Below are 19194 nucleotides of genomic sequence, written 5' to 3'. Positions count from 1 at the left end.
TCATCTTTTCCTTGGTTAATTTATAGCATCAAATAGGCTAAACATGAATGTAGCCTACATCAGAAGGACTGTTGTTTTAACCGCAGAAAGATGTCAGTACAGTAGCCTACAATCCATTATTCAAATTCAAATCCACCGACGTTAATCTTCTCTCTCCTGACTACTTTGTTGGACAAAAATGGCGTATTATGATTGATTGATCAGATCGCCAGTCAATCAAACTCCCGGCAAATGTTTTTTTTTTTTTTTACATTTTATACACCCCCACCCCCGATGAAACCGGTATTACAGGTGTTGTCACAAGTCGATTAATCGAATCGAAATCGAATCGGACTGAAAAAAATGAATCGTTAGATTAATCAATGCATCGAAAAAATAAATCGCTAGATTAATCGTTTAACAAATAATCATTTATCCCAGCCCTTTTAGCAAGTAATGTAGAACCTAATTAATAAATGTCCTTTTTTTCTTATTCCATTTCTATAGAAAAATTAGTATTGTAGTGTTGTGTACTTAAAAATAGTAATCCACTTCAAATTACGAATTATTTCTCTAAAAATTGTAATCAGATTACTTTACTAATTACTTTAATGAAAAGTAATCACATTGCTAATTACTTAACTTTCAAGTTACTTTCGAAAACACTTTTCTGCTCAACAAATTCAAAATAATATTTTCGGTCTTGTTCATTGTTACACACAAATCATACAGTCAGCACCTCACATTTCTCCATCACAATGTCTCGTTACGGGGCCATAATTCATGTATTCTACATAAATTATATGATCAAACTCAGTGAGACTGTGTACATAGGAATGCATTATATTATTTTAAGTTCTTGTTAAATGAAAATGTGTGTAACTCAAACACTGAATATCAAACATCAGGTTAAATATTTCAAGCCAAATTCAGGCTTTGTGGTTCACATAGAGTGTTACAGTATTTTGTTGATGTCAGAACAGCTGGGCACCACCTCATCACTCATCACAGCCAGCAGGTGTGCACACACAAATACACAATAACAACAGGCATATGTGATACAGAAGAAGTGCATGTTTGATAATGTTTATAGTGTACACACAATCTAAATTTACATTTTGCTCTTTATAGTGCTAGAAATGAAATCGTGCCATCGTAATCTCCCTAAACTGTTGCTCAAACTGCAGATGTCAGATGTTGGAAAGCTTGTGGAATTTTGAACAATACCACTCATTCTTAGGGACATGTTTGCATTGAGGATGTCTGCATGTGTGCAGCTCTACAGGATTATAGGTGAAATAGTTCCTCCTGTCACAGCCTTTAGTTCTGCTATGGCATCCTCCTGCTAAAATCTTGCTCTCAGAGAATGTTTTTGTTGTGCTACCTTTTTTTCTTTTTTTTCCTTTTCAAGAGCTGCCATAAATTGGTACCAATTTTTTTTTTTTTTTTTTTTTAATTAGTCACCATATCAGCTTTCCAACTAAAAAGAAATTTAGAGAGTGGAGTGAGGGAACATTTCCAAATCAGTGATTCACTAAGCTATAAAAAGGCAATGCATTCACGGAACAACACATCCGGTGCCGGGAATTGTGTGTCCGAGTGGTGAAATGTTGGTTAATGGATTGTATAACTCCAAGAGAAACACATCAGCTACGTGTGTGTGTGTGTGTGTGTGTGTGTGTGTGTGTAGGAGAGCTTGGCTGCAACGAAGGTCATCCATCAATGCAAGTGTCCATGCGAGACACAAGAGCTACATTTTGCGCAAGGCTGCAGATTCTCTTCACATGTGTTACAGACTGCTGATAATGTCAGTCTGATGCCTCTCGCACTGCGTGCTGGTATGTTCGCAGACAGCTGTGAGTCGCCAGTGGGCAGGGCTTGGATACGGTGCATGGCCTCTGTGTGCACCCTGCCACTGTACAGTGTAAAGTAAAAAAACAAGGGTTTCTACTGGCTCTGTGGTGAGAAGGCAATTGTTCCAGTGACATTTAAAAATATTAAAGACACATGGGCACAGGCATTCTACCCAATAGCACACGAAAGAGGATGATTTGATGGCACTGAGTCTTTAGTTCTCCACCCCAGCTGAAACTCTGTGCCCACTTCGTGTTGGCACGGGGCCAATAGCGGGGCCCCCTCCCGTGCATTAAAACATTCACACTCTCAGCTTTCCTTCAGAGACAGAGTCATTTCAATGCTAGGGTTGGGCGATGTTCCCTAAATTGGCAGTTGACGATGTTGACAGTAAAACATCGTATGAAAAATTATAATTTCGTTATTTTACTAACCCAACCCATCGTCGGCGCTTTATAGGTTGCACGACACGTGAAGCATTTTTTTATTTTTTTTAGCTTTCACTTAAGAAGAGTTGTGCACTTTTTATTTTAATATATCTCTTCACATAAATACTATTTTCCACTTAAAAACTATAATTTCGTTATTTTACTCACTGATGAGCAAAAGGTCGAGGCACAAATGACCATGTACCTGCAGGAAATGGCCATTGATGGGGAAGAGGACCCGCTGACTTGGTGGAAAATGAACGACAAAAGGTTTCCGTTCATGGCAAGATTAGCACGGAAATATCTGTGCATATGTGCTACCAGTCCTCCATCAGAGCGGGTCTTCAGCAGAGCGGGTAGTGTAGATACTCCAATCCGCAGCTTATTAAAACCAGATAAAGTGAATATGTTGGTATTTCTGGCCAGAAACATCGAAATTTAAACATGGTCTATGGTGAAAGATATTAGACTACTTTACGCATTTTTCGCCATCCGTTGCGGAGCTATTCGATTTTGCATATTATTTTTTAAATGTTCATATGACCACTTTACAATATTTCAATAACATAATTTATTTTGTAGCCTGTGCTGAAGTTAATTGTGCTGCTAATTATAAGTGAAATGTTAATGCCGAGTTTCGGTCTGAGTGTTGTTCCATTTTCTTGTTTTATTTGTTGTTCTTCTATGTTTTAATAAATGTGTGTTATTCATATTCACCTTGTTTCTTTCATTTGATTTGACATTATGGATTTATGGCCAAGGAAATTTTTCTTTAAAAGTATTAACCAGACAAAAGTTATTTGACGTTCAGCTGGTCTGGATTTATCTTAAACTGCCGCTTCAGTGTATACAAGAGCTATGTGACAATGAGCAAGATTTTCTGAGACACTACAACTACTAATAATTAATTAATAAAGGCTATTTTCTTGTAGCCTACAACATAAAATATTTTAATCTAAATGTACAGTGTAAGACATGTAAAAAAAGACAAGAAGCTAACAATGTCCAGATCGATATTTGTGTAGCCTGCCTGACACGGTATTTTCACAGACTAACACGTCACGTCTCTGGCATATACAGTATTTAAAATAGCATATATGCATTAGTTATATTCTCAATTTAATTTACAGAGCAATCCCTGCAAAGTTTTTAGGTTAACTATAGAAGAGACTAGGATTAGTGAGTCACACTAGCAAGACTCGCAAAAGGGGGCGTGGCATCACGATGGTGGCTCGACATCGTGATGTTGGTCAGCCATCACGATGGACGATCGGCACAACCCTATTCAATGCTGTTGCGAAAAGTTGATTTCCAGGATCAAGCCTTTAACGTTTTAAATATGCATTAGTTAAGCGCACTCTTTGAAATTCCCAAACCATTTAATTTTTCACGCTTATTTCCCAAATCAAAATGCTGTGCTCTAGGCTCCTCATTTAAAAAGCAGGAACAGTTGTGCTAGGTGAGAAAGAGAGAGAGTAAGAGAGACTATCAGGAAAAATGTGAATTGAAAAAGAAAAGTGTTAGAAGCAAAGCAGCATGCAAATAATTCACTTTTACAAAGTCTGACAGCCATTGATTTTTTTCCTTATTTCTCTGTTATTCACTGCATTGTTTGATTGCGTCTGTGGTGTGACTCACTTTTGTCCATTTAGCATGGCCATCCAGCACTTTCTTTAGAGACACTCTCAAAGGCAACACACAAAAGAAGAAACAGAACAGAGAGAGAGAGCGAGAGAATGAAAGAGCACATAGAAAGAACTTAAGAAATGGTTTAGTCCTGAGGTAAGGCATTAGACAGCTCTAGGAGAGTGAGGAGGGGAAAATGAAAGGTTGTGTGGGTTAGCTGAAAGCTACATCTGAGCTCTGGCTAGCAACACAGTATTAAAGGGATAGTTCAACCAAAAATGAACATTCTCTCATCATTTACTCACCCTCAAGCCATCCCAGATGTGCATGACTTTCTGTCTTCTGCAGAACACAAACAAAGATTTTTACAAGAATATTTCAGCTCTGCAGTCATGGATTAATTTTATGCTGCCTTTCTCTGATTTTTGGAGCTTCAAAGTTCTGGTCAACATTCACTTGCATTGTATGGACCTACAGAGCATAGATACCCATCTAAAAATCTTGGTTTGTGTTCTGCTGAAGAAAGAAAGTCATACACATCTGGGATGTAAATGATGACAGAATGTTCATTTTTGGGTGAACTATCCCTTTAACCAAAGACAATATTTGTAGAAGGAGACCAATTTAAGTAAAAATGAATGGGAGTATCAGAACGCTTAGCAGAGCACAGCTGGTTTTAGAAGTAAGAATCTCATAGTGTAATTTATTATTAAAGGAATATTTTTGGTTCAAAACAAGTTGAGTTCAATCTACAGCATTTGTGGCATAATGTTGGTTACACAAAATACATTTTGACTCATCCCTCCTTTTCTTTTTTAAAAAAAAAGCAAAAATCTGGGTTACAGTGAGGCATTTACAATGAAAGCGAATGGGGCCAATTTTTGGAAGGTTTAAAAAGGCAGAAATGTGAAGCTTATAATTTTATAAAAGCTCTTACATTAATTCTTCTGTCAAAACTCATGTATTATTTGAGCTTTAAAGTTGTTTGTGTCAATTTTACAGTCGTTTTATGGCTTGTCGACATCGTCATGACAACAAAGTTGTAAAATTGGAAATAACTTTACACAGAAAAGGTTAATACGCAATTGTATCACACTAAAATCATGTTAACATGGATATTGTTTACGTCTTGTGCACTTTTGCAATAGTGAGTATTTTAACATTTACAGATTGGCCCCATTCACTTCCACTATAAGTGCCTCACTGTAACCCAGAAGAGTTGAAATACTCTTCATGTTAATCAACTTTATGCCACAAATGCTGTCGATTTAGCTCAACTTGTATTGAACCCGGAATATTCCTTTAATGATAACTTATAAACCTTTAAAGACAGACCTACTGTAAGCTCTGAGCTTGTTAACTAACGGAATTTGCTATCAGTCTAAATTATTTCAACTTCATATATCAGAATATTTCGCAATACATTTAAAATATATTGATTTGATACAAATAATCAACCATTTATACTATTTATCAATAGTTTTATATTCCTCCATTGTTTTTAATTAAATTACGTCTAATAAAAAAAAAAAAAGTTTTTAACCCAACCTAAAATAAAAACAGCTTAAACCTGCCTAAGGGGGTTTGCTGGTCTTCCAGCCTGACCAAACTAGTGTTCAGATGGTTTATCTGGTCAGCTAGCTGGTTTCCTAACCTGAACAGATGACAAGTGCCTCAGACTTTTCTAAAACCATCATAAATTAACAGCCTGCCCAGTGGAAACCAGCTTGATGGCCAGCTAAGACCAGCAACTACCTGCACCGTAATGTGATGGATTCTGTGATGCTGGAAATGTGAGCTAGTGCTAATAATAAAACACAAACCAAGACAGGAATGTTCACCACTGCTTACGGACAACTTAAAAGTGAAAAACGTTTTACAACTCAACAGTGTGTAGGTGGTGAGCAGGGCGGAGACGAGCGGCATCTGGGCAGACCACACCGGCCTCTCGTTCCAACGAGGGGAGGCGGAAGTATTTAAGGAGAAGAGACAGCAGCAGATGGGAGAGAGATGCACGAAGCTTGTCCGTGTTCAAGTGTGTTTTATGATTTGACGTAGCTGGCTGAAAAGCAGTGCATGTTTTTGTTTCTTTATATACTGACAAGTGTTATTAAATGTCTATGTGTTTGTCACGCCTGTCCCAGCTTCCTCCTTCTCCATTGTTAATTGCTACAGTGTGTTTACATGAATATGTAGCCAGGCATTAATTTTCAAAATTCTAGGCATTACTGGGTCCTCATGGACAAGAGGACACTGACATTCTATTGACTATCGAGACAATACAACTAAAAGACTATTGAGTTTAGTTATCTGCCATTCCACAGCAGGTAGAGCAAAGTCGATACAGTTGTTAGTAGAGGAGAACAGAAAAGCGAGAAACCAACAGAGTCAGTCAGACCAGAATAGCCCCTCTGTTCCTTAATGCACAATGTTCTTTACCTGCAGAGAGAGCTGAATGTATTTAATTCAGTTAGCATTACTGCCAATGTTTCCTCTCAATGATAGAATCATGGTCACCCACATACAGGTACCCTAATGTTTAGAATTTAATGCATTATTGCCGTTCACTCTAGTGCAGCCATATATATATATATATATATATATATATATATATATCACACACACACACACACACACACACACACACACATACATACATACATACACTCACTGAATATATATGGCAATAACTGAAGTAAAACTCAATAGAAATGAGCTCATATGACAATTATGATCTAAATATTTTTAATTCCATTCAAATGGATTTCATTAGAGTGCTCTATCATATAGAGATGCTGTTCTTTACGAGGTGGATTTGCACACTTTGATGTGATTTGTGCATGTCTAATCTTGTGATCTTGCATTTGTTATGAATTATTCTCTAACTGCCACAGTGATGATGTGATCCCTGCAAATGATCTCTGAGATGTAACAACAGACTAATGACAGAGATACTCAAGGGCTGATTGAATGTCTAGAGAGATGAGAAAATGGAAAGGAGAATTTGAGCTCAGCTGTTAAAAATCTAGAGGCAGTACAGTAAAGCAATGGGCTAATTTCAGTACGATTTTGTCCAAAAATAATCCTATTACTATTTTGACACCTGTGTTTAGAAGTAACAGGCTAAAAATAGCAACAGTAATGACCTAACCACATTTTTAGTAGTAGCTCTGCTGTTTTCAAAACAGTTTACAGTAGTTTGTCCAGCAACTATTTTTACAACAAGTATGGTGTACCGTAACAAAACACTATATTGCTGTTTTTTTATGTAAAACTGCAATGCGCAGCCTTAAGACTGAGCTGTTAAAAAGCAATCATCAAAAGTAGTATTTGGAAAGTCTGATTCGTTCAGTTCATATGTAAGTGTTCTATTTAATATACATCTTACAAGTACCGAGATCCTCTTTTTGTGCCAGAATACTGCAAGAAAAGAAAAAAAAAAGTACAAAAAAAAATGCTTTTTAAAATTATATAGCCTAATATGTTTCAAATATTGTACAATTTCTGTTAGCAACTTGTAGTATAGCTGTATAATTTTATTTCAAAAGTTTAGCTTGACTGTAGATTAACATCTTAAATTACAGTAGGAGTAGTTTGGCAAGTTACATCTTCAAAGTAGCTTCCCCCACTACACTGCTTGACAAGCATTACTATAAGGGATGTCCCGATACATTAAAAAAAAAAATGTTTTTACGAATACGATACTTTTTTTTTTTTTAGTACTTGCCGATACAGAGTTCTACTAGTAGTAGTAGTAGTCATAGTAAAACAGTGAATATTACATAACTATACAGTAGTGATCTATTTCTGTCATACTTTTTTCATTTAAATTGAGCTTTTATTTTGGCGGAGCTTTTATTTTGAAGTGTGTCTGTGTTGTTAGACCAAAGCGCTTAAGTAAATTCAGCAGATCCCCAATCCGGAAAAGCCGCATTAAACTGCAAAAGGCTACTATTTAAATTAATAAATATGTAGTTTGTGTATGACTCGTGCTAAAAAGTGATTTAGCGTTCTGCCTGCTGTCATCAGTGTATGCAATGCTCATAAAGGTGTTTTCCGTTATCTACCGTAATTTCCGGACTATAAGCCGCAACTTTTTTCTCACGCTTTGAACCTCGCGGCTTATACAATGACGCGGCTAATATATGGATTTTTCCCGCTTTCAAATGTTATATATATATATTAAAAAAAAACATTCTGTGACGTGCTCAATTTTTTGGCGGCGTGAAGCTTTCATTAGACCAATGAAATTGCCGAACGGGTTAAGGTCAAAACAACTTTTTTTGTTTACTGTTTAGATTAAATCGAGCGCGCTCAAACTTCCCATCATTCTGATTACGGTAGTAATTTTGTCACCCTCACCATGGCAAAGACATGGAGAAACGCATATGATGCTGCTTTCAAGTTGAAGGCGATTGATCTGGCTGTTGCACGGGAGCTTGGTCTTAATGAGTTGATGATAAGACATTGGAAACAGCAGCGTGAGGAATTGACTCAGTGCAAAAAGACAACTAAATCTGAGGCTATTCAACTCCGACACCGAAGGAGATGACTTCAGTGGTTTCAGTGCACAGGACGAGGAAGATAGTGACCAATGACTTTCTTGGTAGGCTACTGTTTACTGCAAATGTTTTATTACAAGCCGTGTGTGGCAGCTGGGGCGTGGTCAAGCGCCCGTCCGGGAGAGAAAAGCTGTAAGGGCGCTTACACCTGCGCTTAAATTATGTCTAACACCGGTGTCTAATTTCATGTGCCCTGCTTCACGTGTCCTTCTTGGGAAAACTGTCACACGGGCACCAGTGTGACACTTTTCAGCAGAGCACTTGACGTTCCAGGTAAGGCTTTTAATGGCCACAGCAATGTTTACAATCAATTTTATAAAGTTTCTCAATTCTTCTATGGGCCAACACTAGACTGACGTGTGTCACTCTCTCAGCTCTGTGGCTGCTGCCTTTTTATGCCGCTCTCCCCATGCTTACTGAAATTAGACACCGGTGTTAGACATAATTTAGCTCAGGTGTAAGCGACCTTACAGCTTTTCTCTCCCGGACGGGCGCTTGACCACGCCCCCGCTGCCACACCGTGTTTCGTTAAAGCCTATTTATTTTTGTTACAAGCCGTGTTTCTTTAAAGCCTGAGTAAAGTTCATTTGTTTCAATGTACCGGTAGGCACCTGCGGCTTATAGACAGGTGCGGCTTATTTATGTTCAAAATAATATTTTATTTAAAAATCAGTGGGTGCGGCTTATATTCGGGTGCGCTCAATAGTCCAGAAATTACGGTAAATAAATCTCAGCTTTTGCTGTTAAATCATCTCACTAGGACATGACGTGATTTTAATCTGTGCACTTAATGTTTACGTAATGACATTCGTATGTCAGATGGTATCAGTTTTTGATATCGGAGCATTTTTACGAGTACGAGTACCAGTGCATGTGCGTGGTATCAGACCCGATTCCGATACCAGTATCGGTATTGGTGCATCCCTAATTACTATACCAATGTAAACTGCAAAATAATAGCATTTAACATCTCAATTTGCTACTACTTGGATATTAAGGATAAAAGATCCTTAATCTGTGGTGTGCATTTCGGTTAGCATTAACCCCCCCCCCCCCCCATGCAGAGCCGGATTATCCATAAGGGCACTTGGGCCAGTGCCCAGGGGCACCAACCATTCACAACCACTAGGGGGGCACCACATGACACAAGCTTTAAAAATATTTTTCGTAAATTGTTATATTATTAACTTGAAATTCTTGAAAGACCATACATAACTTGTTTATGAACACTAATTTAACAATAATAATAATAATAAATTATAAATAAATAAAGATTACATGACCACTATCACTCCCCCCCTCCCCAATCTGTCAGAGTTGAGTTGGTCCACAACAAGTACGCGCAAATGTGTCATTTTTTTAACGGCTGCAGAAAATGAATAAAAATCCAAAATGGACAGACGGCAATTGAGTGGTTTCGCAAAAAGAAGATTAAAGAAAGAGAAGGACGCTAGACGTTTAGCTACAATAAAAAATGTTCCAGGGATCGACAATTTTTTTGTTAGATCACTAGTTTTTTGGGAGAACACTGGAATTGCAGACACCAGCAGCACTAAGTCTGACACCGCCGGCTCTGCTAGCGGGGGAGATGCAGCAGCTGCTAATGTTAGTCAGGGCGTCGGCGATGACCGCCAGGCGAATGAGGATATTCTCCTTGTCCTTGGGGGAGACAGGAGCGAAGAAGACTCGGGTGAGGAAGAGGACATTAATGAAGGTAAATATTAGGGGTGGGACGGTACATGTAAGTTATTCGTATTGAACCGAAACGGTACGGGCGTCACGTCTCGGTGCACGAATTTACACGGAGAATACACGGTATAAAAATAAATAAAACTAAATAGCGATACATATCGCTCTATTTCGCATAATGAACAGTCTGATCAAGATTGCAATGCTGGAGTGAGTGTGTGTGTGTGTGTGTGTGTGTGTGTGTGTGTGTGTGTGTGTGTGTGTGTGTGTGTGTGCGCGGCTCGAACTGTGTGTGTGCGTGTGTGTGAGAGAGAGAGAGAGAGAGCCGTGGTCGCGATCGAACTGTGTGTGTGTGTGTGTGTGTGACGTGAGAGAGAGAGCGCCGTGGGCGCGATCAAACATAAAAACATACTCCGTCATTTTGTTCATACAGGACATCATTCAAACTGCAAAGTGTTTACTTATATTCATGTACACTCGCAATAAAACACAACAAAGTGCTTTTGTCACACGCTAAACTCTTGTCAAACTGTAACCTACAACTGTCACCCAACAAAACACACACAAATCTGTTTATTTTTAAGTTACACATTCTACATTGATTAAAAATCAAATGTGTTTTAATGGTAGTATTAATAAATTGAGACATTTGAATATAGTGCTCACTGCTCATATGCCTACATATGAGCAGTGAGTACACTTGATTATGTCTTGTCTGATTGGGGGGCTTTTGAGGTATAGTGCCCAGGGGCACCACACTGTCTTGATACGGCCCTGCCCCCATGTGCTTGTAGTGTGTACTGTAGACTACAAACAAAACAGTGCTGTGTCTTCCCTTTGAAGTATGCATTGGATGTCTTGCAGGACCTGTTCTTTTTAGTCTAGGCAACCTAATATGGGCATTGACCTTCAGACAAGGGTGTGAAGTTTTCAGTTGAGATGTAAAAATGTAGAAGTGCTTTTTTGTATTTTGTGTCTGATGGACTTACGGGTAGTTGTGCTGGTGGGACTGGGCACCCAGTTCTCTGTGAAGTTGACATTGCACATGTTGGTGCTGCAGCAGCAAAATCGGTAGGTGCCATTCTGGATCTGCGAAGGCGTGGTGGTAACTACGCAACGGTCGTCATGGCAGTCCTGTTGGTCACCAATGTAAGTCCAACAACCTGCAATGAAAGCATGCAGATTGTTGATGAGTAAATGTGAGAATGAGTCAATAGCCACTTTTCCACCATTGGGCCAGTGCGAGCTAGGGTTATCAACTAGTCAGCCTCCGACCTTGAGCCGCGAGACCAGAATCTATCTGCATTCCCACTATAGGGCCAACAGCTCTGCAGCGTTGCCCTAAAACGTGCCCTTAATATGCAACCCTGGTTCCAACGTCACACCCCACCCATTTCAAATGCAAAAGTGAAGCTCAAGCTGAGGACTCAAACTCTGGAGACTACTAGAGCCTGCAAAATGAACACAGATTTGTACTGTGTCCACAATAAAATAAAATAAAAATCAGAATCTGTATGATTTTGTACTGGATACAGTATATCTTCGGCAAGTTCGGCAACAAAGATGTTGCACATTTTCATCAGCCCAAATATTCAAAGAGCCCTATTTCTTTCTACTGACCAGTAATGATGATTCTCCATTCTTTGTTAATCTGATGAGTAGCTGATAGCTAGATATGAAAAACTGGAAAATGAATACCTTGGTGCTGAAACCTCTGACCTGACTCAGCAAAACTCGACCTCAATCCCCAGTTGGTCATCTTTGGCACAAGGTTAATTGGCGGGCCAAAGGCCATTGGCACGATGTAGCCCCAGAAGTGACAGTGGGAACGCAATTGGCCCTGGCACGCATTAGCACACTTTCATTTGGCCTGATGGTGGAAGTGCGACTATTGAGATTGTATGTAGAAATTTGTATGGATGAAAAGAAAATCCGAAAGCAACGTGGCACAATAAGAGCCAATCAAACATTATTTGATGTTTAACATACAGTTAGGTAGAGCAGGACTTTGGATTTTGTGTCTTGCAAGGACATGGTGAAACAAGAAGAATTACTACTAATAAAGAATGAGCAGACATATCCACATTTTTCACTGGTAGTGTACATGTGTGTGTACAAGTTTGGGTGTGTTTGCGAGTTCCTCCTGACCTTGTTTGACGAGGCGGATCTCTCCGTCATGTGTTTTCTCCCACAGGCCATAGCAGCGGCTGCTCCTGCTGCACAGAATAGTGTTGTTTTCTGTGGTGATGTGCCAGTCACCAGCCACACTCTGTTCATCCACCTGCTGGTGCTGGTCATTAAATGCACACTCCCTCTCTCTCTCCTCACTCTGAGCAGCTGTCAACAAACAACATGAGAAAAAGATATGAGAACATAAACAGTACATAGAAGAAACATCCATCAGGAACACTTACTGCAGGCCTAAAAATGGAACCAAACAAGGAAAAGCACAGTGATCATTAACTATACCAAATTTTCTATAAGGCAAGTCAGTCAACTTTGCATCCATGCATCCATATTGGTAACGCCTCGCTGGTAGCTATTTTCTATGAAAGCTATAGGCATACAAGCATAACTCCTACTACTTTCCATAATTAAAAAATTGCGGTTCAGTAACTTTTGCAATAAATAACATTGCATAACAAATCTTCAATAAAATCTTACTGACAAAATCGTATCAAAACTTTGTTTCTTTTGCTCAAATCAGTTCAAAACTAATGCATATACGCTTTCTAGAGTAAATAGATCAGGCGATGCCTTCACAAAATGTGATTAACTCTTATAACAAGGGGTGCATGATACATTGGCAGCCGATTTTATTTTGGTCGATACCTGGAAAAAAATCTCAATATTTTAATAACTTAAGGAATTACAGCCGATATTTTAGCAAATAATGTTACGTTTATTTGTTTGCTACAGAGAATCTGTAACCGTTTAGGGCATCCCTTTTCACATAGGTGTCAGTGCACATGTGTGCACACAGTGTGTAACCAGGAAAGAGAATGTTTAAAGTCAAGATAACATGTCACGTTGCGCTCTGAGGATTATTTCAATATCTTTGCACTGCATTACATTGTTTTGGGGCTTGTTTTAATCAGGATCATCTGCTGTAAATAAAGATTTGCTGTTTTCCATATTCTTATGTTTTGTGAACTAGTAAGCAAAAACACAAGAAAGATTATCATAAATCCACATACTGTATAAATGTGCAGAATTTAAGGATTAGTAAATGCATAAAATGACACAATTTATGGATGCGTAATTTAACTTATTTCTCATTAAAATCAGTAGACATCTGTAATAGTTATACTTATGGTTCACTTTACATCTGCCAAACCATAAAAACCAGCAGAAAATTGCCATGCGAATATTTATTTGTCGACTGGAGTCGTGTGGATTATTTTGATGAACCCTAAATATGCATTTTGGACCGTCAAAAAAATGTTGTACATTCACTTGCATTGTTTAGAAGAGGAGGCCTGAAATGAAATCCTAAAAGTCTTAAATTCTGTTTTGATGAAGAAAGAAACTCTTCCTTTAAAGAATTCTATCTGGGGCTCTATAGTTCCCCGTCTTTGTCTACTGATGAGAATATTAGAAACTTTGTGGAACCATTAGAACTTCCTAAACTGACGACTGAGCAAAAAAATTGTCTTGAGTCTGAGATAACCTTGGAGGAGCTTGACAAGGTAATTAAAGCTTTGCCTACAGGCAAGGCTCCAGGGCCAGATGATTTTGCTGCTGAATTTCTTAGATCTTATGCTACAAGTTTGTTAGAAGTTTATACGGAATCATTAAAGAATTACTTTAAAGAGCCCCTCTCTGGTTTTTGAACGGGAAGTTCTTGCCCTTATTTTGCCATTGCAAAGCCTTTCTATCAAACTAATCAGAGAATTTAAGTAACATCCCGTCATCTTGCATTTACACTCAGTATGGACAAAATTGTCCAGAATGTTTAATTTGGACATTTATTTAAATGTTGCCTTAAGCATTTGGCTGAACCTTAAATTATGTTCCCTTAAATTAATTATGTTCCCTTAAATTAAGTCCCCTTTCTGCTGGTCACAGTGGATTGTGAGGGGGGTTACTACACTCTGTGTCCTATATGAGAGCAGAGTGTTGCGATCTTTTGGCCCAGCCCTATTTTGAGAATGTGCAAGAAGAAAAATAATATACATTACACAAAAAATACCACAAGTTTCTGCAGAAGTCTAACACCCGTCATTCACAGTTTTACACATCACTTTGTTTATTAGGCTAAATATTATAGTTAATTTTAAAATGTTTTCAGCTATCAATATGTGTGAAGCCTTTCTGCTTTAACACATTCTTAATATAGTTAAATCCATTCCACTGATTTTCCTCCAAAATCATTGCAGAAAAAGTTTAAAAATCTCACCAATGTGGGGCTAAATATGACTAATTTTAGAATCCACACAAAATGATTTCCTGTCTTGAGGAAGTTAAAGAGTTAATTCTATACTGAGGATAATCAGGTTGAATGTGAGTGCATTTCCGATCGATTAAACCTTGATTAATTAGATGCAATAAAAGGGGTGGAGATCTGAAACGGTCAGATCCCTTTATGCTGAAAGCTAAACAACAGAACACCTGGGGCGTCCTTTGCACCTGCTGCTCCTCAATACAACCATGTACACATTCATGTACGTGTACACACAATATACACAACCCAAAAAAAATAAAAACACCATTACAAAGCTTCCCGTAAGTCAGTGTCATGACAACACGGGAAGGGAGGGTGAAACAACAGTGCGCAGATTCTACGTGCAGAAAAAAAATCTTCTGAGCAGTGCCGTGCATTTAGAGAGGAAAAAAAAAAAGCATGTGATGAATGATAAGGGCCCTAGCCAACAGGACTACCCTCATTTCCTTGAGCAGAGCCAGCAGGGCTGAATTCTGCTGTCGGCTGATCGCAATCTCTGCTGCAGCTGGCCTGCACTCACCCAAACTGTATTCAATGAATTAATTCTCTGCCGCACTGTCATGCAAATTGCCAGGCCAGTGTCTGAGTTACCAAGAGGGGAAAATCATAATGCCACTCGTTTATTAACAAGCTCTACGAAGTCATGGATCTCGGCTATTGTATTCACAGCATTCAGACAAGTGAGTGTGGGGGGTAAACCCTCCGGTAGCGTCATCAGTAGAATTCACGTCAGTGTTAGTATCATTAACGAAAACGACAGCAGTTTTTAAAGTAATCTAAATTAAAATATTTTCACTTAATTAAAAACGAAAATAGCTGGAAAACTTGAAACTAAAGTCTTAACACCACTAACTAAAAAAAAAATTTAAATAAAAAAAAAAAACCGGAATGAATCTTTTCTTATTAGTTTTTGATACACAGTATCTTATGAAATTTGAAAAATGTACAGTCTGGCAACATGTAAATTCCACTAGACAGCGAAAATACTAGATGGCCATAAGAAATTTAACAATGCGAGTTTACACACTGCAACTTTAGCAGAATTAAATGCTACAGAAATAAAATAAAAATACAAAAATCAAATGAAAATAAAAACTAAATATATTAATAAACTAGCAAACAATGATTCATAGGGCCTTATTAAAAACCACACAATTTCTGTGCGAATCGTATGTTAAATCATTCTTACGCAAATTATAAAATTCAACAATTTATGCAAAAATTTATTTATTAATAAATTACAAAGAATTAGGTGCTGCTTGCTTTTGATTATGATCCATAAATTGAAAACTAACAAAAAACATTTTTAAAAATAAAACAGAATCAATTATATCAGTTACGCATTGAAACTTTGGCTTTACGTCAGTTTACATATTGAAATTGTACATACTAACTAAATGGAATAAAATCCCAAAATAAATCTAAAATAAAAAAAAGAAATATACTCAAATAAAGAACACAAAAAATAAAGGTCATTATTCATGAAATACTAGCTAAACAAAATTTCTGCCTGAATCATCATATGTAAAATCATTCTTATGTAAATTATCACAAATTATTATACAAGTCAATGGGACAATTTACACACAAATTCATGATTAATGAATGATTTACACAGAATTACATTCTGCTTGTGTTCTTACATAAGGCCCATAGAGTGAAAATTACTGACAGCTAAACAAAACTGAAAGGACAAGTAAAACATAAAAGTAGGCTCATAAAACAAAATTACAAATTCAAAATGATAATAACACAGAGTCTGGAGAGAAATGGAGAGAGAATTACCGCTGTATGGCCCTGCATGGGGGAGGCCTTTGTCTGCTCCCCTACAGGAGTGAAGCCTGAAACGTCTGCACCAGTCTGCATCACCGCGCACACGCACACATACCAGCCAGATGAATTGTGTCCTTTGCGTAGCTGTGCCTGGCTACGCTACATGACTCCTCATTATACCAACTAAGCCTTAACCTAAAACAGGGCAGCTCAGCTCCAGACTGAGGTGCAAATACATTCCCTCAGCTTAAAAAATAAGACTAGGGGGAAAATATAGCCTTAATTTGGCGTGTCCCTCTTCAAGACAAAACAAAGAGCTCCACTGGGGGCCGTAAAGCACTGCTGATGGTTCAGAGATGCCTCCCAATTACAGGGGTAAAGCAGAGGACTGCTTCCCTGTTGACCGTAATGTGCACATGAGAGCTGAAACAGATGGAAAACACTTATGTCCTCCTTCTCTCAAACTCTACGCATGTGTGTATGCACTTTACCACACACAGTAGCTCTGTTCCAAAAACCGAATGTACTTGCTGCCCTACTGCCACTGTAGGCATTAGGGGCCATTTCACGCTGTTTTTTTCACCGTCTTGCACAGGAGCGCAGCATTTTGTCAGTAAAAGAATGTCCACATTTAAAAATGTGTCGAGACACCGGCATTCTGTTTTATTTGTCTTGCAACTGTCTAAGGGGTCATTTAGGGTGCTTTCACAATAGCACTTTTGGTGCATACTCGAGGTTGAATGACGTCCAAGTTTGGTTAATTTAGAGACTGATAAAGCTGTTTTCCGAACTCGGGTGGGAGACAAACACAAGTGTTGTTCTGTGCATGGCAAGTTTTCTAGGTAAATCTAAAGAGAAAAAAATGTAATACTTCACTTAACACATTGACGTCTTCTTGAGTTGTTACCTAGTTACAGTGGTAAACTGCTGCCGCTCGTTGATGACATAATCACACCGCGGTTCAGACTCAAATAATATGATGTGAACACAGACCAGTGCAGGCAGCGGGAGGGGGACGGGACGAAACGAACTCAGGTTTGTTACAAGCAATCGAACCAAGTGTGAATGCACCCTTAGACCGAACATGCACTTGTGCTAAAAGTGGCTAAACCCATTGCATCAAATAAAACAATGATGCAGGTTTAAGGCGTTTCTACAAGTTTACGAATTTTTATTTTTTTATTTTACTTGACAGAGTGTCAAAAAACGTGGCACTACCGCATGAGATGGGAAAAACAGCGAGAAAAACTTGCTATGCAGTGTGCCTATGATGCTTTAAAACGCTGCCGCTGTGGCTATAACACTACATGCATGCAGGATTACTTTTGAAATGTATTCAATACAGATTACAGAATACATGCTGTAAAATGTCATTTGTAACATTTTTTGTTAGATTACTCAAGCTCAGTAACGTATTCAAAATACTTTGGATTACTTCTTCAGCAGTAGTAGATTCTTTCACTTGTTTTGACTATAATAATTCTGCCAGTACAGCAAGACAAAATACACAAGATAAATCTAACTGATCTTATATTAAGGATTTTTAGATATTTTTACAGGAAAACAATGCAAAAATTATTATCAAGAATACGATATTTTGCCCTAATATCAAAGGTCTTACAATAAAAATATAAATTATTATCCAACGTGAATTTCTCTATATAAAATTATGATCGTGCCTGGTAACATGTAAAATGGCTAGAAATAGAATTTTAGCTTAGTTTAAAGCTGACAATTTACACAAAGTTTATTTATTTTTCTTCTACTCCAAACTAACTTCAAATGTACTTCTCTGTCTGCTCAAATAAATGTAACACATCATAAGAAAGTGTTTCACAGCTGTTCAAATGCACTTTGGATAGCATCACTTATATGTATAAAATGTTTTCCATCTGAAAGGACTAAATATTACATTAAATAAAATGACAATAAAATGCAAAGTAATCTCTTCAGTAATCAAAATACTTTTTGAATGTAATTGTATTCTATTAACCAATGATTTAAATTGTAACTGTAGTGGAATACAGTTACATATATTTTGTATTTTAAATACGGAGGCTAATCCAGTTACATGTATTCCATTACTCCCCAACACTGCGTGCATGTTGATTGTGTATTTTTGGCCTCGTCTTTGTTTTTGAGGCAGAGAGACAGGTAATTAGGCGTGACGGTTTCCTGTAATTTGGGTGAGAATCCATGTGCCAGCTCCACAACAAAGAGGTGGAGAGGAACATGACCAGCCTACAGTAGGACCTTCAGATCCAACCACAGAGCTGCACACAGCAAAGGAAAACATCATAGTGCTTTACCTAGCTGCAGAGAAATGCCTCAGAGTTTCTGTGCTGGATAAGAACAGCAGGAAACTAAAATCTTATAGCTGGCCAATGTTGCCAGGATAAAATATCTGTTTATTACCATAGAGTTATGCAAAGGAGCTTTCTTGAGTGTCTCTTTCAACATCAGTGGTAAAGTATGTTTTCAAGAGAACAAGTCTCACTGTCAAACATCTCCAAAAAAGTAAGCAGTCATTTAGCAGATCCCTTTATCCAGGCAACGTCCAGTACACTTATTACAGGTTCAGTCAATGGTGATGAATCATGACATGGATCATCTGTTCCAGGACTTGAACTACCAACCTTTTGGTTACAAAACCTGAAATCTAGCCACTACGCCACACGTACCCCTTTTTAGCAAAATAGTGCCGTGCCAGTGGTCTGTGGACCTCTCTCAAAATCTCTCTTTTTATTTCACTGACTCGAGAGCTGAACAACGACACAAATGACCTGACTACGTTACTATGTAACCTGCCCAAAAACAATCATGGTGCATCACAGTATAC

At 38.1% G+C, this 19194-nt stretch overlaps 1 protein-coding gene across 1 annotated transcript in view; it reads right to left on the bottom strand.

Moving 5' to 3' along the window:
- Positions 1–19194, bottom strand: part of bmpr2b (bone morphogenetic protein receptor, type II b (serine/threonine kinase)) — a 107811-nt gene that overhangs the window by 48627 nt on the left and 39990 nt on the right. The window contains exons 2-3 of the mRNA XM_052142992.1: positions 12287–12475; positions 11128–11301 (exon numbers count right to left, since the gene is read on the bottom strand). Of these exons, the coding sequence (XP_051998952.1) occupies positions 11128–11301; positions 12287–12475 (363 nt within the window). The remainder of the gene's footprint in view (positions 1–11127; positions 11302–12286; positions 12476–19194) is intronic.

This window comes from Xyrauchen texanus, chromosome 14 (genome assembly GCF_025860055.1).
Source record: "Xyrauchen texanus isolate HMW12.3.18 chromosome 14, RBS_HiC_50CHRs, whole genome shotgun sequence".
Taxonomy (NCBI): Eukaryota; Metazoa; Chordata; class Actinopteri; order Cypriniformes; family Catostomidae; genus Xyrauchen; species Xyrauchen texanus.
The sequence above is the reverse complement of the archived record's forward strand: the minus strand, read 5'-3'. Positions and strand labels throughout refer to the sequence as shown.